The sequence below is a fragment of the Paramisgurnus dabryanus genome, chromosome 1 (genome assembly GCF_030506205.2).
Source record: "Paramisgurnus dabryanus chromosome 1, PD_genome_1.1, whole genome shotgun sequence".
Taxonomy (NCBI): domain Eukaryota; kingdom Metazoa; phylum Chordata; class Actinopteri; order Cypriniformes; family Cobitidae; genus Paramisgurnus; species Paramisgurnus dabryanus.
This window is the reverse complement of record NC_133337.1, coordinates 17777582-17802347: the sequence shown is the minus strand read 5'-3', so window position 1 is coordinate 17802347 and position 24766 is coordinate 17777582. Positions and strand designations below refer to the sequence as shown.

General features: G+C 37.4%; 2 protein-coding genes and 2 non-coding genes across 6 annotated transcripts; all 4 read right to left on the bottom strand.

The window, feature by feature from the left end:
- Nucleotides 1-33: 33 nt before the first annotated feature.
- On the bottom strand, nt 34-106 carry trnaa-agc (transfer RNA alanine (anticodon AGC)). Its single transcript has one exon. It is a non-coding gene; the product is annotated as a tRNA-Ala (tRNA).
- Nucleotides 107-740: 634 nt separating this feature from the next.
- Nucleotides 741-829, bottom strand: trnay-gua (transfer RNA tyrosine (anticodon GUA)). The gene is given in 2 exon segments: nt 741-776; nt 793-829. It is a non-coding gene; the product is annotated as a tRNA-Tyr (tRNA).
- A 279-nt stretch (nt 830-1108) lies between these two features.
- Nucleotides 1109-8959, bottom strand: tmem214 (transmembrane protein 214). 2 transcript variants are annotated; one of them, XM_065264181.2, is made up of 16 exons: nt 8677-8959; nt 7928-8112; nt 6798-6948; nt 6583-6717; nt 6352-6440; nt 6150-6255; nt 5380-5461; nt 5192-5293; nt 4970-5111; nt 4793-4884; nt 4640-4688; nt 4450-4557; nt 2479-2693; nt 2229-2397; nt 1975-2126; nt 1109-1833 (listed from the first exon to the last, which is right to left on the bottom strand). In XM_065264181.2, the coding sequence occupies exons 1-16, from the start codon at nt 8831-8833 to the stop codon at nt 1707-1709; spliced, it is 2061 nt and encodes a 686-aa protein (XP_065120253.2). In that variant the 5' UTR covers nt 8834-8959; the 3' UTR covers nt 1109-1706. The 2 variants fall into 2 exon arrangements, with proteins under 2 accessions (XP_065120253.2, XP_065120255.2); XM_065264183.2 differs by having other exon boundaries at nt 6358-6440.
- Nucleotides 8960-11721: 2762 nt separating this feature from the next.
- mapre3b (microtubule-associated protein, RP/EB family, member 3b) lies at nt 11722-24752 on the bottom strand. 2 transcript variants are annotated; one of them, XM_065273493.2, is made up of 8 exons: nt 24619-24752; nt 22295-22352; nt 19836-19960; nt 19510-19655; nt 19260-19416; nt 18809-18957; nt 14748-14900; nt 11722-13511 (listed from the first exon to the last, which is right to left on the bottom strand). In XM_065273493.2, exons 3-8 carry the CDS (start codon nt 19951-19953, stop codon nt 13446-13448), a joined length of 789 nt encoding a protein of 262 aa, XP_065129565.1. In that variant the 5' UTR covers nt 19954-19960; nt 22295-22352; nt 24619-24752; the 3' UTR covers nt 11722-13445. The 2 variants fall into 2 exon arrangements, with proteins under 2 accessions (XP_065129565.1, XP_065129564.1); XM_065273492.2 differs by having other exon boundaries at nt 19218-19416; nt 24619-24750.
- Between the last annotated feature and the right edge of the window lie 14 nt (nt 24753-24766).

The following is a 24766-nucleotide window of genomic DNA, read 5'->3' as shown; positions in this document are numbered from 1 at the left end:
ATTTGAGTTACTGTTTATTGGCATTGAAAAGGATGGAGGATGCGGGCATCGATCCCGCTACCTCTCGCATGCTAAGCGAGCGCTCTACCATCTGAGCTAATCCCCCGACGATGCATTACATGCACATACAAAATGATGTTTAAAAAACACGACAGAATTACGACAGTTATAGGTAATCAAATAAAAGCTACGATTTAAATCTAAAATTAGCTAAATCTAAATTAGCCCTTTCTCAAACGGAAGGTTGCGTCCTCCGGAGGTCGCGCATATGCAGGTTGAATACGTCATCAAGCCAGGTTTTGAGCATTACTTTCGCAAGTCATAAGCATATTATAACAATTTAAGATTAACTGAGAATAACAGTCAACTTTATTATTCTTAATATTCTTCTGAAAAAAGATCTGAAATATTTAGTATGCACCCTACAAATGCAACCTCCGCAGGCTGCAGCTTCGTATTAAGAAACGGCCAGTATCTGTTTATAAATCTTGTTACGGCAAAGTACCACTAGAGAGCAGTGTTTCAATGCTTTTGGTGAAAGCTGACGCCTTCGGTCGTGTGTTGTGTAGGAAGAAAAATGATATGTTATGTAGTCACTGTGCCGTACTCTCTATTTAATATAATAAAAACCACGCAATTTAACCATATGACCGAATACATTTAAATTAATACAAAGTTCTGTTGTTCAAAAAAAAAAGGTAAGTAATATTGTTCAGTGGTTTCCACAGAAAAAGATTTCCTCCTTCGAGCCGGATTCGAACCAGCGACCTAAGGATGACAGTGTGTTAACCTCTACAGTCCTCCGCTCTACCAACTGAGCTATCGAAGGGGCTGAAATTTCCACTGTAAAATTTCAGCAGTGAATGTTAATTTTACAAAATAAACATGCAATTAAAAACTTAACTTTATAACGTGATGCATTTAGCTTCCAAAAAAGCCTTATACTTATACAATACTAAACAGAACGGTTCGTTTTTCTAAAAGATTGTCAAGAGAAACCAGTTTATTGTAACTGTACGAGTTTTGACACAAATGTCTTTATTAAGTAACTCAAGATGATCTCTCACTCACCTAAATAAAATAAAACCACAGACGTACTGCACAGAAATGAACAGAATTGGCATATTTATTTATAAATCATTTATAAAGTAACAAATCAGCTCATCAGACAGAACACACGATACATTGCATTTTAATATGACGTGGTCTCCATAGCAACCCTGTTATTCTGAGTCCAGCATTGATTCAGATTTGAATCTCTGACAAACCCAGATGATTGTAAACACAGAGAAGTCCTAAAACAGAGGACATGGGTTCGGTTTAAACTCGACTGATGTTGAACTAAAGAGTTGATCTATACGAGACGAATAAAATCAAGTTGATCACATACAGGGAATTTGATTACTATTCAGTGTTGTGTAAACAGCAGCAGTAGTCATTAATTATCTGTCTTCTCTGACCATTACAAGAGTTTAACCACCTGTTTATATTAATACTTCACATACATACACACACACACACGTGTGTTAAATAACATGCCTCTTCTCATTGCTCTCTGGTTTGACAACTGTGTAAAATCAAGACATGAAAAATAGCTATCTGCATAAAAGACAAAACTGTCTGGACAACAGATATAAAACTTCATGCAAAATGACAAAATAATAAAAGTGTGAATGTGAACAGGGGATAAAGAAGATCTGTGTGCATCACACCCGGGACAGAAGCTCCTGCGCTCGACTCTTCATTGCAGACGTGGCGTCCTGTAGGTAAATCCAGGTGATGTTCGTGAAAGTCCTCAGGTGATCCTGTAAGCAGTGCAGCGTCACCTCACCACTACAGAAACATGAAAACCTCATTACAAAACAACAAAGACATCATAAGAAAAACATCTTTGATCCGAACAGATCATTTGTCATAACTGAGCTATAAATATATTGTTGTGACCGCATTGCTGCAATTGTGTGGCGTACTGACTTGCACGAATCCTGTAAGCTCTGCCACGTGTATTGAAATGCCGCACACAGATACTGCAGTGACGGGACGATGAACTGCTCGTGAATATACAGCAAAAACTCCTTCACATACTGGATAAAGTGAAACACACTGTCGGGAGTGTTTGAGTTGATCTGAGGGAAAAATGCACCGTAACACAACGCAATTATATAACTGCAATTCTACACAAAAATCAAAAATGTTACTCCCTCATCAGTGTGTGTTGTGGTTTTTACCCATTCAATCAGCAGAGGCACATTTTCACGCAACCACGTTAGAAGTTCAGAGCTCTTTTGTGCAACGAAGACGACAGCAACCTTGATCTTTTCCTGTCCGTCCTCCAGCAGCGGCCCTATGGTCTCCACCGCACGAGAGTAATAATATGGTGTGTTTTCACCCAACCAGCTGCCAAAACACACACACAGTTAGTTACGCATCACACAACTCCAAGTGTTCTCGATGTCCACCGAATGACAAGTTTCTTACCCGACACCCTGTTGACTGTAGTGAGATACTTTGCTCCAGGCCTGCTTCGATACACCAGTGACCCCTGACCTCTCCAGGTACAGTGCTGTGGTGGAATCTGCAAATGACCCCTGCGTTCTGACATCATGCACAACAAAGCCCACCACAAACACCAACAACATCAACAACACACGCCACCACGGGAAACCCTGACCACGCATCTTTGACTGCAGAGACTGTAGAGACAGAGACCAAGAGCGGGAAAATAAGCATAAGTATAAGTGCAAAGTATATATATAGCAAAAAGTATATGCAATCAAAGACGGCTCAATCGAATGGAAAAGCCTTCATGTAATAATATGATTGAGGTCAATCAGCTTCAAATTTTGATCGAATTAAAGGGGTTGTGTGGTCCGAACCACACGGATGCAAAAATACTGTGTGCACATTGCGCAAAAGAATTGTGCTTAAGTTCACATCTTATATATTTACGCATCACATGATTCTCATCACAGAAACATGCAATAGTAAGGCAATAACTTTCATGTATTTAATAACATTACATAAACAAATAAAAAGCGTTGTGCATTTTGAAAAGTGTGTTTACTCTGACTATATGTGAAACCTTTTTAACAGGACATTTTCCATCTCCCCTAAACATTTGATTTTTACGGTTTTGAAATCCATTTAGGCGATCTCTAGGTCTGGCGGTACCATTTTTAGCATAGCTTCTTAGCATAATCCATTGAATCTGATTAGACCTTTAGGCATGGCACTCAAAAATGACCAAAGAGTTTCAATATATTTTCTATTTAAAACTTGACTCTTCTGTAGTAAGATCGTGTACTAAGACCGACCGAAAATTAAAAGTTGCGATTTTCCAGGCTGATATGGCTAAGAACTATACTCCCATTCCGGCGTAATAATCAAGTATGTAAGGTGGGACCGGCACAAAATGGCTGAATCCACAGAACCGTTTATCAAAGACACTACATTCTGGTGAGAAACTAAAAAGATCTCATCAAGCTCATATCTACCTCAAAGACAATCACCCTTTGTTAGAAAACAGATGATCTAAAAAGATCTAATCAGATTTACATGTAAACCCAAGGCAGCTACCCCATGGTGTGAGAACAGAAGAGTCACTTTCTCTTCCCCTTTTCCTCATTTTCTCAAAGCAAACTGTATATGGAATGCTACATTCTGCATACACAAAGTATCTGAAAACTGATCTTGTTTGGTGTCATATGACTTATGAATGGTTTCAATGTAAGTGGTTCAATTTGGTTTATTAATAATATAACAACAGAATTCAATGTTAAAGACAAGTGTTACAATAAAATAAGTAAACTTATATTTTCTATTTTCTATATTCTGAAAGGATCCCCCATGATGCTGTATCTTTTATTTCTTTTATATTCATCTCCTTACCAGGTATGCAATGGTTTTCGTTTGATTGTTTTGTATTTGAAATGGCTTCTGAACTATGTTTTTCCTACCTGGTTAATAAATTGTTAATAATATTATTATTAGTAATATTATTGCACCTGGTGCAGCCTTAACAACTTTCCAAACTCAACTTTGACTTTGTACATTTATCAAAAGATAAAGTTTAAACTCAAGGAGAGATGTTGTGCACTGTGTTGCCAAGTTCTCTGCTTTTTGGCAGGGTTCAGGTTTGGGCAACTTTTAAACTTGTCTGCGAGTTGATATTTTAGAAGGTTAAAGATGAAATGTTTGTTAGATATTGGTATTTGGGTTGTGAATAGTGAATTGGGATGCTTTTGGGCTAGTTTTGAATTTCCATTGGGCTGACTTCGATTCACGAATCTGGCAACCCTGGCTGTGCGCTTGCGCAGACGTTTGGTTGGGATTATATAGAATTTACATGTAAACGAACAACTTATGTACATGTAAACATACCCATTGAGGTTTTTATTGTAAGTAAATAAACACTTCTGAAAACGGGCGAACGAGGCTAAATCCTCATACCTGACAGAGCGAGTTACAGTCCTGGATCTCCTGCGTCTTTGTGCTCGTCTGCAGCTCCTCATTCGTCACACTGAATGACTGAATTGTGTCCTGAAGGTTTTTCCTTAACTGAACACAAAACAAAGAAATACCAATGAGCCAAGGAAGAGGAGCAAAGCAAAGGCACGATCTGTGTATTTGTGTAACTCACCTTTGGTGAAAGTGTTTTCCAAGACCTCAACAGATGATCCAACAACAGACTGAACATAGAAGAAAAAAAAAAAAAAGAGTTCATGTGTGTTTAACAACAGGCATAAAACTGGAAAGGGTTTAAGGTGAAAAATAAAAAAAGATTAAAGGTCACCTGGATTGGGGCAGGTGTTTGGTGTATAACTGCCTCCAAACACTCAAACTCTGGCTGTCTACAGACAGACACTCGGAGAGACTGTTGAGAAGCTATAGTTGACAAAATAAAGGCAAATATTAAAACACCACCTCTTATCATTATCACAGTGTTATTGACTCAGTGTTTGTGTCTGACCTCGGTCTTCATGGTATCGGGGCAGTTCGGCGTAGCTCGCGACAAGAATGAAGGAAAAAACGTGTGAAGAGTCAATTCGGGTTTGGCTCCGAATGCTAGAACCTTAAGTCGCGGGTAGAGTCGACACAACTGCTCCTGAAGACTGCAGATATGATCAGAAAAACTTAAGTCACATGAGCGGTCAAGACATCACAGAGCATCTTGACACAGGCTGACTAATACCTTGGTGTCAGGGCATTTTTGGGCATGTAAGCGAAGTCCAGCAGAGGGAAGAACTCCTTTGGTCCCATGATACCGAATCCTTTGGTCAGGTTGGCATGAAGACTGAAACATGATGTTTAAATAATCTGAGATTAAACTTCATGATTAAACGTTGAAATATGAATCTATGCAAACACAGACACACTTACGTGAGGAGTCGTTCCAGATATGCAATGGCGTATGCAGAGAGTGATTTGATCCCGAGAACAGGAAGCATGATGCCCAGCCAAACTGCAAATCAAAAAACAAATGAATATATACAAACTAATTAATCCTACAAATTCAAGACAAAAAAAAAAAATCACAAACAATGGTGCCAAATCAATAAAAACTGCTTCCTTACAACACCAGCTGTCTCAAGCAAACCTGTTGTCATCTGTGCTTTGCTTTCTAAGTTCCCAAACTCCATAAGCAGTGAAAAATATCCACGGGTTGAGAATCAGGATCTATTTGTGGTGGTCAATTTTGATTTTGTGGTGGACTGACAAATAAATAAATGTATTCCAACTAGGCTTCCTGTTGCTTTCTCCGAGTTTTTGTATGATGTCACAAAAGTTGGCCCAAATATAAGGACACGCCTATAATCCCTCCCACTCTGAAGTATTACTAAACTCAATGGAAAAGCTAACCAACCAAATTAAGGTAAGCTGACATGACCTGACCCATGGGGTACTATGTAATGGAAAAGCGCCATAACAAAACTGTGTAAAGTTTCACTCATCCGGTATTTGGCTATTATGAGGAAACAAGAGTAAAACTAATATGGCACTTGATAAATGCATGCCCAGATTTCTGTCCAGCGGGACTTCAGTCCACAGAGAGGATGAAACTAGACTGACTGTCATTCAGTAAAACACTGATACAGATTTCTGAACTCTTTGCCCTTTTCCCTCATTTCATTTCTTTCTCCCGCTCTTACCTTTGATACCCTGACTGAGGTCGTAGAATCCCGCCTGCCCCAGAGCCCACATGATGGTCAGACATTTGACCGGCCGGTGCTGATGTGACCGCAGGAGCTCCAGATGCTGTGGAGAGGTCAAACACACACACGCATCAGAATCTAATGTGCAGGATTTCACACAAATAAAAAATAGCAAAAGGGAGAAAGACAGAATTCTTACACGCACATCTGCAAGGTTTAGTGCGGCTATTTTGGGTTTGTCCTGCATGATGGCTTGAATACACATCCTGTAGCCATGCAGAGATTCACCTGTTACAGCAAAAAAACACAGAACTTTCATTCACAGTTACACCCATTGAAAAGACCAAATAATAAAAAAAAATCTTGCTTTTTTAAAAAAAAGTTCACAATACTGGACAACTAGTTGGAGGAGGGAAAGGTTGTGTCTCACCTGGCTGTCTGTCCAGCTCTCTGAGCATTGTGTAAACGCAGTGATCGAAGAATTCTCCCAGTGAATCTGAACATTTGCTCATCAGGTTTTTAATAACGGCCTTTAACTCCTTACTAGCAAGGCAGTATGGGTAATCTACACACAAAAACAGAGTTATTTTAAAGGCATTCCCTGCAAAACACAATGTTCCTGCAAGCACAAACACACACACACACCATATGTGTAGCTGCTGAGTGTCGGTTCTGTGTCTGGTGCTGGCAGTTTGTAGTTTAGGTATCCAGCGAGATCTTTCACCCAGACAGACGGATTCTCAGGAAAGAGATTTTGACTTTTCTCCAACTGCTGCTTTAACTCCCTAATGTCCAACTGAAAGAAACACAGACAGAAATGTGTTAATATCACTGACCTCAAACCTTACTCTAAATTCAGTCCGTTTCTCACAAAAAGCTATAAGGGGGCGTGCATACAAAAGCTTTTACACCGGCGGGCGGCGTATGTTTTCAATTGGTTCAGATGGAAACGCAGTGTTTTTAAAAAGCTAGCATCTGGTGTTTTTTCCACGCTGAAAGCTGGCGCTCAGCATTTTTTCCGCTCTCAGCGATGAGCACCGAAAGTAAAAAAAAAAAAGTAAGCTCAGCTCGTCAATTTCAGTTCTCACACGGCCTTCCAATCACAGTGGAGGAGGGGCGGAAAAATTTTCACAACGGAGCATTGTACAACGACTGATTAACAAAGAAGTATCACAGTAACCAAAGCGCTAAGCTGAAGATAGCTGGCAGTGTTTAAAAGCTTTGGTGTGCACACCCCCTTATATGACATGACAAGATTTGGACTATCCGCTTGTTAAGTAATGACATAAGGAATACTGTTTCCAGGTCCAAACTTTCACTTATTTCAATAGAGAGCGGCACTATTTATTTATATCACACATTTAATTTAATTGTATAAACTAACAATGTACACTGCAGTCTCCAGGCTCAAGGAATCACAGACAGTAATATATTAATAATTTGTAAAAAATTCATGTCCATGAGTCCATGTCTCGTCAGCTCAGATTTTGTTATGGAGATAAAAATTAGGATTGGGTGATTTGGATTATGATACAATCGGCATTTTTGATCATTTGGACCCAGTAGTGCTGCATGACCTCAGACTTAACAAGCAAACAGTGCAAGAGTCACATGGTAAATTCTTCCAGCAATATTTTTTGACCTTCTCTAGTAGTCTCTAACGTTCAGTTTCAAGTGAAAATTCCCTTACAAACATTTTACACAAAACTGCCCAACAGATCACCTTCAGATGTTTCTGAGATAACTTGATTTTCCAGGTCTGCATGCATACTCACAGCTTTAACAGCCTCCTCCAGTGTTCTGTAGCGGGTCGGGGTCGAGCTTCCATTGGCAGGAGGTTTTTTGGTCTGTTTCCCCGTGTTGGGTTTCTGCTGAGGTTTAGGGGGCGGAGGTACCTGCTCCTTATTCTGTTTGCTCACCACCTTCTCAAAGCTTTCGAAAATAGTCTCGGACATCACATCTGCGAACATTTACATAGTCAGTGAGACTCCAGAGAAACAAAAAATGAATGACACACAGAACCAGAAGAGATAAGAGACAGAAGTGTGTGTGAGGGACAGAGAGAGAGAGAGTTTGTCTTTCACAACTGAATGAAATAACCCATAATAGTCTTGGTGACCAGAAGCACAGATTTTGCAACTCCACACCACCCTACAGACCATTGAGCCAGAGAAGAAACACAGTAAGACTATAGTACAATAATACAGATTGAATGATTATCAGCATAACGTCTGCTTCCATTTACTTTACCAATGAACTCGCATACATCTGTACTACAAAATCTTCTAATGACCACAAGTAATGCTGAAGTGGATTGTATCACGGTAATGCCATGGTACTATGCTAAATGAATTATTACCATATGATGTGCCAAGATATTTGCATGGCACCATGGTTATAATAATATCTATTGCAGCCATTGAAAATATATTTTATTACATAGACATTTAAAAAATGTAGTACCATGATGAAATCAGACATTAATTCAAAACTTTGTGTGTGTGTGTGTGCGTGTATTTCTTACGGTTTGTATCAGTGTATGACAGGTTGGCCTCTCTCAGCGCTTTCCTGCTGGATTTCTTCTCCTGTTGTTGAGTTTTACCTCCGGAACTATTGCTGCTGCTGTTATTTGTCTTTTTTCCTTTCTTCACCACCTCCCATTTACCCACACCCGATGCCATGATCTCGATCTAACAAAAAGAAATAATGATAAACAATCGACAGCTTTGATCTGAACGCTTTTAATGCCACGTCTTTTCAGCGTGAACGCAGCTGCTTCCTTTTTCCTGCGCGTCCTCTCTGTGCGCTTCCGGTCGGTCAAATAGTGAGTGTATTTTATTCACATCCCATAGGGCTCAAGCCTAAAAGTGCGCTTAATATTCTCTGTTGTTCATCTAATTTCATTAAAATACACTACAAAATAGAATACGAAACATTCTTACTATACATCGTAACATTTCCGTGTGAAATTGTTAAAAACATTAATTAAGAAACGTGTTATGCAGACAAACCTGTTAGCGGTGCGGCTTTACGCTCGGAGAGCAAACCTATCTGACCAATCAGACACGTCCCTGAGTATCACGTGACCCATCGTTGTTTTACACAGGAAATAACATGTGATGCTTTCTTTTTCGATTGGATATAGATGTTCTTTGTTAACGCTCGTTCATACGCATGTGTTCTTTTAAAACTGCGTTTCATTTTTAAAAGTTCAATAATTAAATAATTAAAACGTTGAATCATTAAAAGTCACATATTTATGAGTTTTCACAATGTATTATTATATATTATTTATTATAGGTTAATTATATTATCACTCGATCTTATAATGTTAATTGTATTATTATATTATTTATCTCTTAGTATTAATTATAGATTTATTATTGTTTTATTTAAAGATATTATTTATTATTTAAAGATTCATTGTGTACATTTTAGAAGGATCTCTTGACAGAAATGCAATAAAATCTACATAACTATATTATCAGTGGTGTATATAGACCTTACATAATGATCAGTATTGTTTTTATTACCTACAGAGGTCTCCAACGTGGTAAAATCAACAAGTAAAACAAAAAAGTTTTGAGTAGACTATATCAAAAAGTAGCCCTCCAGATTATTTTATCCATTGGTAGCTCTTGCCCACAAAAAGGTTGGAGACCCCTGCCTTAGAATGAGCCGTTTTTATCTCCATACACCGCAGACCCCCTTACATGGAAGTCACCGTCATGTTTTCACAGTACCCCTAAACGGACAAACTACGTGTTTCGTTTCTACATTGTCTCAGAAGACAATGTTTGTCCTGTGGCGGCTACCATATGCATTTTTTAATTGAGAGGTGAGCTGTTGGTTGCAATTCGCAACCTCACCACTAAGTGTGCTAAAATTTACACACACACCCTTAAATACTTTTCAAATTTTTATTTTTTCTGTTTTAATTTTAATCTAATTTTATTATATCGTCATTGCTCAATAAGTCAGTACCGGTTTTCAAGATTTCATTTAGTTTTCCCTTGACCTTTAACTTGATTTATACTATTACATTTAAAAAGGTGTAAAATGATGTGTGAGGGCATTTCACAATGTAATGCTGTTGGTTAGTAGCCTTATTTTTGATGTTTAAATAAACAGAATTTATTATTAATTAATGCATTTCATAAGATGTAATACAACTGGGGTCCCCTGGCACCATCTCACATTACCCAGTTTTAGAACCACTACCCTTTACACTCACCTAAAGGATTATTAGGAACACCATACTAATACTGTGTTTGACCCCCTTTCGCCTTAATTCTACGTGGCATTTATTCAACAAGGTGCTGAACGCATTCTTTAGAAATGTTGGCCCATATTGATAGGATAGCATCTTGCAGTTGATGGAGATTTGTAGGATGCACATACAGGGTACGAAGCTCCCGTTCCACCACATCCCTAAAGATCCTCTATTGGGTTTAGATCTGGTGACTGTGGGGGCCATTTAAGTACAGTGAACTCATTGTCATGTTCAAGAAACCAGTTTGAAATTATTTGAGCTTTGTGACATGGTGCATTATCCAGCTGGAAGTAGCCATCAGAGGATGGGTACATGGTGGTCATAAAGGGATGGACATGGTCAGAAACAATGCTCAGGTAGGCCGTGGCATTTAAACAATGCCCAATTGGCACTAAGATGCCTAAAGTGTGCCAAGAAAACATCTCCCACACCATTACACCACCACCACCAGCCTGCACAGTGGTAACAAGGCATGATGGATCCATGTTCTCATTCTGTTTATGCCAAATTCTGACACTACTATCTGAATGTCGCAACAGAAATCGAGACTCACCAGACCAGGCAACATTTTTCCAGTCTTCTACTGTCCAATTTTGGTGAGCTTGTGCAAATTGTTGCCTCTTTTCCTATTTGTAGTGAAGATGAGTGGTACCCGGTGGGGTCTTCTACTGTTGTAGCCTATCCGCCTCAAGGTTGTGCATGTTGTGGCTTCACAAATGCTTTGCTGCATACCTCGGTTGTAACAAATGGTTATTTCAGTCAAAGTTGCTCTTCTATAAGCTTGAATCAGTCGCCCCATTCTCCTCTGACCTCTAGCATCAACAAGGCATTTTCGCCCACAGGACTGTCACATACTGGATGTTTTTCTCTTTTCATACCATACTTTGTAAACCCTAGAAATGGTTGTGCGTGAAAATCCCAGTAACAGAGTAGATTGTGAAACACTCAGACCGGCCTGTCTGGCACCAACAACCATGCCACGCTCAATATTGCTTAAATCACCTTTCTTTCCCATTCTGACATTCAGTTTGGAGTTCAGGAGATTGTCTTGACCAGGACCACACCCCTAAATGCATTGAAGCAATTGCCTGTGATTGGTTTATTAGATAATTGCATTAATGAGAAATTGAACAGGTGTTCCTAATAATCCTTTAGGTGAGTGTATAACTGAATATATTTTAGAATATACTCTCATATTTGATTATATATTGTAATAATGTTTATCTGAATACATAAACATTACAAAACAATTATACAGCTGATGTGTAGTGTAAATGAGCCAGTAAAACACACAACTTCATTCCCCGCACACATATTTATTTTACGTAGTGAAACTCCATTTGGATGCATGATTGTGTGGTTGCCGTGACAACAGATGAGGGATGAAAGTGTAAATGACACAGGTGCTGCAAAACCAACCTGTGTAACATTTCATCCTGTGCAACAAAACCAAACCATAAAAACATGAAATGTTTAATTATAATATAGCAGCGGGAAAAGGCACAGTCTCTTTTTTTGTGATATTTCTAACATCTTTTACTCAATGTTAGTTGTTTTCATCTCTTTCATAAATAAATAAAAACATACAGCACACCAGCACTTTTGAAAATGATTTATCACACTGTAAAAAAGTTTTTTTTTTGGTTCAACTTAAAAAAGTAAGTTAACTGGTTGCCTTAAAATGTTGAGTTAGTTAACTCTCTTATTAGTGTAAAAAATTGTGTCAACTAATATTTGTAAGTTGAATTAACTTTTAAGGCAACCAGGTAACTTACTCTTTTAGGTTTAACCAACTTATTTTGCATTGCAATGATAGAGAAACACATCTATGCGCACACATGGTAACTTTTAAAATAAACTTTGATAAAATAATAAAATTGACCCATTTTACTTCATACTTGTTGTTGGTCTCATTATGCTCAGTACCAGTGCATTTTCCAAAAACCTTTTGTAATCTTTCATCAAAATACTCAATAAGGGAAAAATGATTAGGACTTTTTAGTCATTTTGAATTTATTGGATGGTGGCGAGTGGGTGTGTCATATCAGAATACAGTCAACGCTGAATGTGACATTGCAATGCATTGTGGGAGATTTATACCATCAGCGCTGAGATCTAAAGAGACTGAAGGTCTCAAAAGTAAAACTTCTTTATCAAATCAAGTGGTGTTTGCATAATAACCATGCAAAGCTTACTGGCATATTTAATGACTCTGTTAACTGGTGGAAATATTATAAAATACTGGTGGTTTTTTATAAAAAACATCAGAACAATGTTAAATAGTTTGTTAACATTAACAATGTTAACCCCAAAAGAACAAAGAGGTGTAAGAGATAAAACAGATAACCACATTTTGGTGAAAGATTACAGTCATCAAACAGTTTTCTTTGGAACATCATGTACTAATAAAATACAATAAGACCAGGAACCTGTATTAAATAAATACTTGGAAAACTTTTTCAGGAGAGTTTTGCATCAAGCTTTCAGCCAAGTTATCTGATCTGAGCCCAAATTATGTCGACAGTCAGTAAACTTGGGAGTGTTGGCTACATAAACACTACAACAGAAGTGTGTGTGTGTGTGTGTGTGTGTGTGTGTGTATTTATACAATAATTTTAAGCGATTTAGTCCTGCTGCTAGATGACCTCTGTCCTGTAGAGTTTAAATTACATACAAGCACCTGTCATCTTCAATGTGTTCGAATGATTTTGATGCAGGACAGCTGCTGTCCACAATGTTTCTCCATCACTGTGGTTCAGTGCAATTTATTCTGGACCCTTCACCCCAATCTACAGCTAATAAAACATCAGCTTCAGCACACGACTGTAGTGTCACTCCAAAAAAAATCAAGCCCCGAGTATGCCTAAACACACCCACAATCAGTCTGTTAGCATGTTACACCACACCCCTAGTGTCTGCTGGTTGAAGATGAAGAACAGAGGAAGATAAAGATGAAGATGGTGTGGTCGAGGGGGGACGAGTGAAAAGGAGAAAGTGAAAGACAGAGTCAGGTGAGTAAATCAATATTCATCTTGGTCATGTGGTGGTTCATCAATATTATCGTCTTCTGGAGGCGCAAAACCATCCTAAAAAACAGACAAACAATATATAAACTTTATTAACACAACTTAAAAATAAAACTTGATTGTATTAAGGGGCTGAAAAGTACAAAGGAGGATTAGGGTCAAGCTAAAATAAAAAAATTCCAGATTAAAGTCATTTTAATACGAGAATTAACTAGTTTTGAGTAAAAATTCAAAAATAAGGAAAATTACGAGAATAAAGTCGTAATATTTTGAGAATAAAGTTAATATAACGAGAATTAATTTATAATATTTAGAGAATAAAGTCAACGCTATGAGAATAAAGTTGTTATATTTTGAGAAAAAAGTCATATTTTTACATTAACGTGTTTTGAGTAATTTAAACAAGCAGATCTGCAATGAATGAAAATGCTGAATGTGTCTTAAAGGGACAGTTCACCCAAAAATGAAAATTCTGTCATCAATTACTCACTGATGTGTTGTTACAAACCTGTATAAATTTCTTTGTTCTGATGAACACAAAGGAATATATTTTGAGAAATGTTTGTAACAAAACCATTGGTGGACCCCATTCACTTCCATAGTAGGAAAAAAGATGACTATGAAAGTAGATGGGGTCCACAAACATTTCCCAAAATTTCTTCCTTTGTGTTCATCAGAACAAAGAAATGTATACAGGTTTGTAACAACATATAATTGAGTAAATGATGACACAATTTTCATTTCTGGGTGAACTATCCCTTTAATGCATTTACACAGTGACAACCCCAATTTTGCAAACATTTTATTAATAAAACATTCTGTGTACAGGCAAACGCTAAAGTTGCATATTACGACTTTACCTTTCGTCATGCATTACGACTTTACCTTTCGTCATGTATTATGACTTTACCTTTCATTATGTATTATGACTTTGCTCTTGATGTATTGCATCTTTACGCTTATATTACATTATATTATGACTTACTTGTTCTTGAAATATTACAGCTTTATTCTCATTATATTGACTTTATTCCTGTTATATTTACTTTATTCCTGTTATATTGGTTTAATTCTCTGTACATTACGACTTTAATTTCGTTATTTTATTTATTTAGACTTTTTTCCTCTAAAAACTACTAGTTAAATCTCCAATTATAATGACTTTATTCTCGAGATGGTTTTATTTTATCTTGACCCTAGTCCTCCTTCATAGTAAAGTGTCTCTATGACAATATGACTATTAGAATTAAAAAAATCAATTGATTATACACATGCCAGGTGTATGTGTGTGTTCACCTCTGTGGTGTAGAGGACATCAATGATTTTGGTGAGTACGGGGTAACTCTCGCTCTCATGTTCCTGACAGATCAGCTCGATGTCTCTTAGTTTGCTAAAGTAGAAATCTCGTTCTTTCTCCAAACCATCCACCGTCAACTTCAGGTCCATCAGCTACACACAGAAAGACAGTATAAGTCAGTGATTCTTGGGAATTTGGATAAAACAGGTTTAAATTTTGAAAAAAAAAAGTTAGTTAAATTACAAAATCTGAAGGTATATCATTATAGACCAAGGTCTTGGCTCTTCAGCAATTTACTGGTGCAACCTCCCCTGTTCGTATTTTTTTCATAAAATAGGCATTTTTCCAGTTATTACTCATACAACATTTACTTTAAGCCTAAATAGAAAAAGTAATGATTTTTTATTTAATAAACATATTTTTGTATTAATAGAGACTATTAATTTAATAACTCAACAGCACTAAAGAAACATATTGTAAGCATATTCATTTAAAACAAATAAAACTCAGTCTGACAGTGGTGACAATAATCTGACGGTGGTGACATTGGCCTCATTATTCCAAAATGTATACCACTCAAGTCAATGGCTTCTTGCTTAAACTTTATGTAAATATTTGGTCCAAAAAATAACAATCCTGAGTACCGTGATGAACAAATATCAAATTATAACTTCCAAAAATGCATAAAACCTGATAGAAAAGACAGAAAACCTGACGGTAGTGACATCTGACGGTGGTAACAAAAACCTAATATAGATTAAAAAAATAGATGAGTTGTTCACATTAGCCATCTTGTTTCCCCTCCATTGCTAGCTACTTCAGACCTATTCTTAAAAATGATACATTTATTTTCATAATCTAATCTAATTTTTTTTTACAAAGATGACGGTGTTGACATGTTATGGTTGTCACAGTAGCAGTGTCCAAAAATATGTTTGAAAATGGGGTCCTCAGGAATGCAGTTGACCCTGTAGTTGTCTGATTTTATTGCTTTTTATAAATATCTGACGGATATGTGGGACACATTTTGAGCAATCACAAAATAATAGTAAATATTGCTCAAAACTCATTGTTTTTAGTTTTAATACATATTACAATGTACACTTTCATGTAGGGCGTTTTTTAAAACGTGGTCGATTCAGAATCGATTCTCAAAGAGCAGAATCGATTTTTTTTCTTTCATATTTATTTCTGCAAACATTGAATGAAAGATTAAAGCTCACGTAACACACGCTGTTTCTGCATTTCTGATATTAATCTGGAGTACCTATGGAGTAGTATGACATCCTTTATATCTCTGAAGAGTCTTTAGTTTAATCAGATTTATAAAAGAAAGATTAGCTTTACCGAATCTTTCCGATAACGTACGAAAAAATGAAGAAGGAGGAGTTATAACACGGGAGGAGCGAGTACGAGTCATGCAACACTATACAACACTGTTTTAACTTATGATTCACTACATGTTCGTGTCATTTATATAATATACACGCGCCTATTTCCAACATAATACAGAAGTCTTACTTACCGCGTGTAACTCGTCATGAAAATCCACCGCATCAAACACACACACGCAAAACTCCGCTGCTAATCCGGATAATAAACTATATCCATTGTTTCCATAAGGCTGGATGTCTTCTCCTTACATCCAAAAACACACTTCTTGTTGTGCCATTGTTGACTTTTGAAATTAAACAAAGCTGAGTGGCGTGATAAGCTGTTAGCAAGCTCTAGCGTCTCCCGCTGACTGACGGCTGGGCGGGGTTTTCCAGGGGAAGTTTTCCGGCGGAAGCCCATATAAAGAAGTGATACGTATCGAAAACCCCTGAAACGTCAGTTAGAACCGTAATCGAAAAAAATTAGCCGAAACTTGTACGAACCCTGGCGAAGTGCATTCGGCACAGAAATACTCTGAAACACGCCCAACTGCATTTTTGACACTTTGCCTACATTTAGCATGAGGAAACAACTCTATAACTGTGTTAATAAGTCAGAATGCTTGAAATACCATTAAACCCCCCCTTTAACATTAATCGTATTACTAGTCTTCTTCACTAGATGTCACCCTCTTTTTTGCCTAGCTCATGTTACCAAGAAGCAAGAGGCAAGCCTGTCATTCATTCATTCAGTGCTTAAAATGGCGGTTTCAGGTGCTTCGTCGATTTTATTAATTCCCCACTTGTAACCTGCTGTTCACTGTTCTTTTTATTAATATAGTATTTGTATTAAATCTATATTCATTGAGTTGAATAGAGTATAAAAAACGGTCCGAGAACCAGAATCGAAAATTGAATCGAGAATCTAATCAATTTGGTATCTTGTGAATCGAAATCGAATCGATCTGGAAAATCTGAACCGATACCCAGCCCTACTTTCATGTGGTTAATATATTATTCAATTCAATTATTACTTTTGGCTTTTTTTAATCAAGTTGAAATGATTATCTCTTAACCGAGGACAGCTGATTTTGTAGGCAATGGGCCAGCATATAATCATTAAATTAATAAAAAATAAAAATAAACCTATAAGAGAACCTTACATATGTGCAAAAGACCCACCTGATTATAACATTGATACTTTTTCTTCATGAAAATGTTATTAATTTCCAACAGAATTAGCACTTAGTGGGACATGTTTTTGCCAAAGTTTCAAGAATCAGTGATATAATCTTTAAACCCTCTGTTTAAAGTCTGGCATAAGTAAGATAAACCTGACCAAATGCTAAAAAAGTGTGTGTTTTAAGCATTTGGCTTTGTCTACAGACAAACTGTAATCCGATTAATAAGCTTAGATGTTAAGTCTTTGACCCAGTCAATCATCAGATCCTACTTGCCACCCTATCATAGCTACAGTGTAAAAAATTTCTGTAGAAATTACAGTATTACTGGGTATTACTGGCAACTACCTGCTAGTAACTTACTGTAGATTTTACATTTATGTTATTTACTGGCAACAGTTTGTTCAAACTTAAATGAACATGAAACATTTTCAGCATAATTACAGCAGTTTTTTTTAGTTTAGGGATCACGGGTACTTCCCTCCAATGAATCAAATCTTATCTTTTCGAGAGATCCTTCAGGGTGTCATGGCACAGTGTGCGCTCCACAGCTCACCAGATGGTCACTGGGGTCCCTCAGGGATCAGTGTGCGGTCCACTCCTTTTTTCCATCTACACAACATTCTTAAGACCTATCATACAGGCACATGGCTTCTCCTACCACTGCTATGCTGATGGCACACCACCTCCAGCTGAACCTCGCTAAGAGTTGCTTTTTTCTGGAACAACCCACGCTACAGCACAACCTATCCATTCAACTTGGCAACACAACCATTTCTCCTTCCAAAACGGCAAGAAACCTCAGTGTAGTCTTTGATGATGAACTGTCCTGCTCTTATAACATTGCAAAGACAGCGCGATCACGCCGTTTTGTGCTATACAATATCAGTAAGATACAACCACATGTTACAGAGCATGTTGCCCAACTTTTGATTCAGGCTCTTGTAATCTCCAGGCTGGACTACTGCAATGCTTTTCTTGCTGTCCTTTCTGTACGGTCTATTAAACCACTCCAATTAGTTCAGAACACAGCAGAAAGGGCTCATGTAACACCACTCTTCATCTCTCTTCACTGGCTACTGTTCAGCAAATGAGCGGTGCCTTGTGTTACCTTCACAAAGGGGCACTAAATCATGTTCCGGCTAATTTTCCTTTACTTCTCCCTGTTGGTGGAATGATCTTTCTATTGCACTCAGTTCAGCCACATCTCTTGCAACATTCCAAAAACAATTAAAAATCCGTCTCTTCCAAAAATACTTGACATAGATATTGACCGCATTTCTTTCTCTCTTTCCCTTTTCAGAAAAAACCTCTTTCTCTCAACAGGTATAGTTTCGGAATAGGTCAAAACTTGTATCTTGTTATAAGCACTTTTGTATTATTGCCTCCCTGTGACAAATCGCTTTTATTGTTTCTTAATCTTTGTTAGTCGCTTTGGATAAAAGCGTCTACTAAATGCCTAAATGTAAATGTAAGTCAAGTAAATAAGCAAGTGTTTGTCTGTACCTGCTGGTTGAGTTCCACGATCTCTGCATCACTGCCTCCGTTACGTGACAACGGTGAGATTCGTCTCATGCCGGTTGAGGGGGTGGAGTTGATGGTACGCTGGGTGGCGGGCATGCTTTTGGGTCCTGTCGGTGACGTCCGCTGGGGCCCTATAGCAAACCAAACTCATCAGACATTGATTCACAACACACGGCCTCACACACCTACCAATGCCATTCCTAAGTCATGTAAGCAGGCCAACACGCAAAAGCCTCAAGGAGAGCAAACTCACATTAACATTACACAGAGAGACTGAAAACAAAGTCTCAGTTCTGAAATGTTTTGATAGAGAAAACTCGACCCCACCAGCAATCGAGTAAAAGCACAGGAAGACACACACACACACATGAGGAGAGCGTCTATCTGTTACCTGTTCCGCAGGGGCTCTTGGGTTTGTGGAAAGTGACTTCACCTGGATTGGGAGGAGGCGTGACGTCTTGACCCAGACGTGCTAACTGAGGGTCGTACTCCTTCCCATCGTAGTTTGCATGGAAGAATTTCTTAAACCACTGAACAAACTCCAAGTTGTCCTGAAACCTTCCCTTGACCAGCCTCTCTACAGGAATGATCTACATCACACACAGTGACAGAAATCAAATCCAATCTCCCGATTCACTCAAAGAGTGAAAGATTTTGAGAACTGCAGTCGATTTCTATCTTACCTTGTCAACCTTCATTCGTTTGAACGCCGCCTGCAGGACTTTGAAGTTGCCGATGTATTCATGCTCCAGTTTTGCTTGAAACTTGACCTTCTTCAGCAGAATACAGCCAGGAAACAACATATCCATAAACTGACAATACGCCACACCTGAAAAAACACAACCAATCAAAAATTTGAAAAATCAGAACAGGACACCCACAAATTAAATCTCTGTTATCGTTCACTCGCCTTCACGTCTTTTAAAACCCAAACTAATTTCTTGCCTTGGTAAATGCTGACAGAAATTTTAATTCTGCGATTTTTAATTCTGCGAGCTGTGTCTCATACCTGTACCGAGCTGCTCTATCTTGGTGTAGGTGAGCTGGAGAGAGTCGTTGACCCAGGAGAGGATTTCATGTCTGCTTAGGTTCTCAACAGTTGATGTTGAGTGAACGTTCACCGCCATCAGCTAACTGCGAACAGACAAACAGTTTTACATCTCACACAACAACACACTTTACAACAGGGATCCAATCAGAAACCATACTGAACAAAAACCTATACTTTGTTTTTGGATTTCGATGTGCACACGGCTCAGTTTAAGCTCATTACTGATGACTAAGAATAGCTAAGATCACACACACACGTGCGCGCGCCCATACACACACACACACACATACACAGCTTCAACTAACGTGTGTGAGCTGTAACTGGCTGTGCACATTGCCGGCGACTTGGTCGCTGTGTATCCCCGTCTCTTTCCATGAGGTCATTAGGAGGAGTTCCTAATTCTGGTTGTCCTAGTAACAACTATAAACAATTGAGTTACCGTCCTCTCATTTAATGATGAAAGATCGAAAGTCCACCGCTTAACTCTTATTGGTCTTCGCTCCTAAAAGTCGCTCATCATTTGCATAAAGTTATACTAGGGCTGTAACCATTAATCCTGTGTCCCATTAAAAATGCCTGTCTGAAATCGATTCTGTGTTTCATGCACAGCTTGTGCGTGTACTACGGCATTTGGTCAGTAGGAAGTCCTTATCAATCTAAAATCGTTATGAGTCGGAGTCGTTTATAACGTGCATTTAAAAAAGCAACACTCGTTAAACAAAATCATTTAAAATATTCTTTATTATCATGAAAATACCTGAAACAATCTGAAGAACAGCCATATAAATATTCCTGCAGACATTTCCTGTAGCATTTGTAATGCTACTTCTTCTGTGGCACAAAGGGAGTTTCTGCATGAGAGCGCCCCCTGGGTTTGGGATGTGCCGGGATTTCACCGTAATTCATTAAAATTCATTGATTGAGAAAACACGCATTTGCACGATAAATTGTTACAGCCCTAAGTTATACGGTTCTCAACTTTGTTGCATTGCCGTACTTCCTGTTGCCAATTGTCGTTGACACACTCGTTGTCGGAAATTGCCAAGCTTACTGCAAAACTACTTTAGTAAATCAAGGTGACATATAAGCACATGGAGTGTTTTTTATAAACGAGTATCTGTGCGAAATCTAGACACTAGTGATTGAATGATATGGTTTACCTTTTTTTTTATGGTAGATGCCAATACCAATATTGTGGCCGATATGAGGCTGATATATACAAATAGAAATAGTTATAATAGTTATAATAATATTAGAGATGCACCGATATTACTAACAGCCGTTTATTCAAGCTGATATCTGCCAAAACTGATAGAGTAGTAATTATATTAACTTGCAGTAACCTAATTCTGAAGATGTTGCTCATTCATATAATGACCATTTATACTGAACATTAAACTAGTGATGTTTCTTTACATTTTCTATACACAGAGCTCAAATTCATAGCATTTTCCTGTTCTCTTTTTATTGACAGGATATATCGGCCCTCACTATCTGCTGTTTTTAAATTATTGACCGATAGCCGATAGTGTAAAAATGGCTTTATTGAATGATACTCATTGTTGGCCGATATAGCGGCACATCTCTAAATTATTACTTTATTATTTAAATCATATCTCTTTAAAGTACTTGAAAAATTTACAAGATGTGTGAATAACAAAAGACTTATTGGACATTTGAAAACATTTCTTTGGCGTATGCAAAGAATTTACAAAATCTAAATATCCACCGGTATATTGCTTTATCACTACATCTGATGTGTGTTCTGTTCTTTCACAGTAATGATGCACTGTACCTTTAATGCTGGTCACTGTCTATAAGAGCAAATCTTTCCACATCACATTCACGACATCAAAATACATGCAAACATCAACACACTCATAGCATGAGAGTGATCCGGGTACATAACACAAATTTCTGTGTGTGTGGGGTGTGTAAACATGACAGGAATGCAACAGCACATTCTGCTGCCATTTTTAAACGGGTGACCTACTAAAATCCAGCCATTAGTATTTGTACTACACACACACAAACACACACACTCTGGTTTCCATGTTTTGTGGGGACATTCCATAGACGTAATGCATTTTATACCATACAAACTGTATATTCTATTCCCCTTACCTACCCCATTCCCTAACCCCAACCATCACATAAACCTTTCTGCTATTTCACATTTTCAAGAAACATCATTTTGTTTGATTTATAAGCTTGTTTCCTCATGGGGACATCAAAATGTCCCCACAAGGTGACACAAACACTGGTATTCCTATCTTTGTGGGGACAATTGTTCCCCCCACGTGATAATTACCAGGTACACACTCAGACAACACACACACACACACACACACACACACACACACACACACACACACACACACACACACACACACACACACACACACACACACACTTACGGTCAGTAGGTGGACGTCACTGTAGTACACTAATTCACCTGTGATATACTGCTGTGTCCTATAAATTAAACACACAGAGAAACACACAGTAAGAAGAGAGAGAGAAAAACTATTTGTGGAAATCACTCTCTTGATTAAAGTCATCCTGTTGTTCCTGCATATGAAATAAATTAACAGTGGGTTTGAACCCAACCTCAGGCTTTATTCACATGGATGATAGGATTTCATAGATAGAAGATAAATGTTATATATATATATATATATATACACAATACATATCATTTATCTTCGATCTATGAAATCCTGAATCCCCAGTTAAACCACCTGCAAATCATGGTTCATCAAACTTAATCCTGCTGGTTATTAAAAAAAACAGCGCATATATACATATATAACATTGTGCTAGTATTTTCTGGTTATTTAAATGCAAAAATATTGGGCCATTAAAGCTTACAGTCACAGAACTGTGTGTATATATCACTGAAGGCATGTTTACACAAACACTTATATCAGATCTGTTAAAGGGCTTTTGTGTATAATAATTATGTATATATAAATACACAAACATGTTAAGCATTCCTATATATATATATATATAGATGCATGTATATGTATTAATATATACATTATTATTATACACAATAATCACACATATATGGTGTTAACAAAAACTTTTATTTTGCAAACAATTAATTGCTATTAGTTGTTATGCAGCTGTAATATATCACATATCTCAGTGTCCAGTGAATGCAGGGAATGTCTCAGTCTGTTATATGGGAATATTTTATTTATCATTCCTTCCTCTGTGTGGGAACAGAAATACAAAGCTGTGTGTTGAGGGCTTTACTCTCTAATCTTGTAAAACTCTCAATACAACAAATTTAGTTTAAAACCTTTTTGTTGATTTCTTTGTATGTACGTGTATATGATATGAATTAATCTACAAAAGCATTGTACTATTTGATGTCATTCAGTAAATAAACTACATCATTTCATACATTTCTAACATGTATTCCCTGAAACCAAGTTTTTCAAAATATATTAAGTGTGTCATTTATGAAGATAAATGCAAATTTATTGTCTGTGTTTAAATATCTATAAAACTAGACAACATTTAGAGCATCTTTACTTATCTGTGCACTATAACACACACACTAAACAACATTATATCAAAGTCTGTTAAAGAAGTCGAGTCACTGCGTCACTTGATAAAGCAAGATTTGACAGATACTGCGCATGCGCTAAGTTTATGTCGTCGAAGTTATTATGTGTCGTTATTATGTGACAATCTTCTTTACGGCTCTTTGAATGGTAACCGGAGGAGGCGGTACAGTCACAGGCAGAGAACAAATGAAAGGACTGGATGTAGAACTGTTTAGACTCTTGAACATAAAGTGGATGTTACATAAAGTGGATGTTTTTTTTAAATATACATTTTCGATCGATAAATATACATATAACGTCACATATTTAATAAAACTGTTACATTTTTTATATTACATATTTAATAAAGCTGTAGAATTTCTTTGTTTTTATAAATGCACCACTGTTTTTATTAATATCACCAATGTAATTCATTTCATTTATAAATTAAAAAATAACAAGCTTATTTTCGAGTCATTATATGCTAATCTGGGACTATGTAGTAAATTTGCTATATTTATAATCAAGAATTTCAAACGTTCATTCTTTAACGGTTGACGATTGGCTCTTTTTACTGGAAGGCAGGACTTCCTTTGCTAGAGCGGCCATATTGGGCGTTGCGATCTCCCCATTCATAGCAATAGCCGTGACGCATCTTGGTAATATTAAATGTCTTTGATTATATGCACATGATGAGTAAAAAATGTTTCACTCACACTCCCGCATGTGAATACAAGTACTCGGCTGGTACCTTGGTACAGTAATGGTATCATGGTTACATTCACATTCATTTATTTCAAAGCTGTGGTGATGATTGACTATTTATTTATTTCAAATTTCTTTCATTTCAACTCGATTTTTTACACGTTTAACTCTAACATTTACCATAGCATTCAAATATTTCTTAATGGTAACTGGTGAACAGAATACCATGGTATTAACATAATACACGTGTAAAAAAAAACGTGTAATACGGTTTGTCTCAGTGCCATTGTGATGTTCTAAATGTTTTTACATGTGAAAGGGTTTTGACAAACGTAAGTGCGCGTTCCGTTACAGGTCAATGACAAATACCGCAACGCATCTTTAATAAAACAATATATTTAAACCTTAACAGAAGACCTTAGTCAGTTCTCGCGTTTTAACCACGCATACGCAGCAAAATATGATGGTTTACTCACGGTTGTGGTAAGTCTATCCGCGCCGATGTTTGCTTTGCTTTGTGAACTGCTGCGCAATCTCTTCTCGTGGTATGAACGTATGAAGCGTCTCTAGAAACGCAGCGCACAGGACAGGACGCGCGCCCACCGATTGATGACGTAAGGGTGC

What these genes read in the sequence shown, in the direction of transcription:
- tmem214 (XM_065264181.2), bottom strand. Translation starts at nt 8,833, where the DNA reads ATGGCATCGGGTGTGGGTAAATGGGAGGTGGTGAAGAAAGGAAAAAAG. An exon ending in AGAGCTGGACAGACAGCCAG is followed by an intron (nt 6,441 to 6,582) that starts GTGAGACACAAC and finishes TTGCTGTAACAG; the next exon opens with GTGAATCTCTGCATGGCTAC. An exon ending in TGCCTCTGCTGATTGAATGG is followed by an intron (nt 2,127 to 2,228) that starts GTAAAAACCACA and finishes TTTTTCCCTCAG; the next exon opens with ATCAACTCAAACACTCCCGA.
- mapre3b (XM_065273492.2), bottom strand. Translation starts at nt 19,953, where the DNA reads ATGGCGGTGAACGTTCACTCAACATCAACTGTTGAGAACCTAAGCAGA. An exon ending in AACGAATGAAGGTTGACAAG is followed by an intron (nt 19,417 to 19,509) that starts GTAAGATAGAAA and finishes TGTGTGATGTAG; the next exon opens with ATCATTCCTGTAGAGAGGCT. An exon ending in TCGTGGAACTCAACCAGCAG is followed by an intron (nt 14,901 to 18,808) that starts GTACAGACAAAC and finishes TTCTGTGTGTAG; the next exon opens with CTGATGGACCTGAAGTTGAC.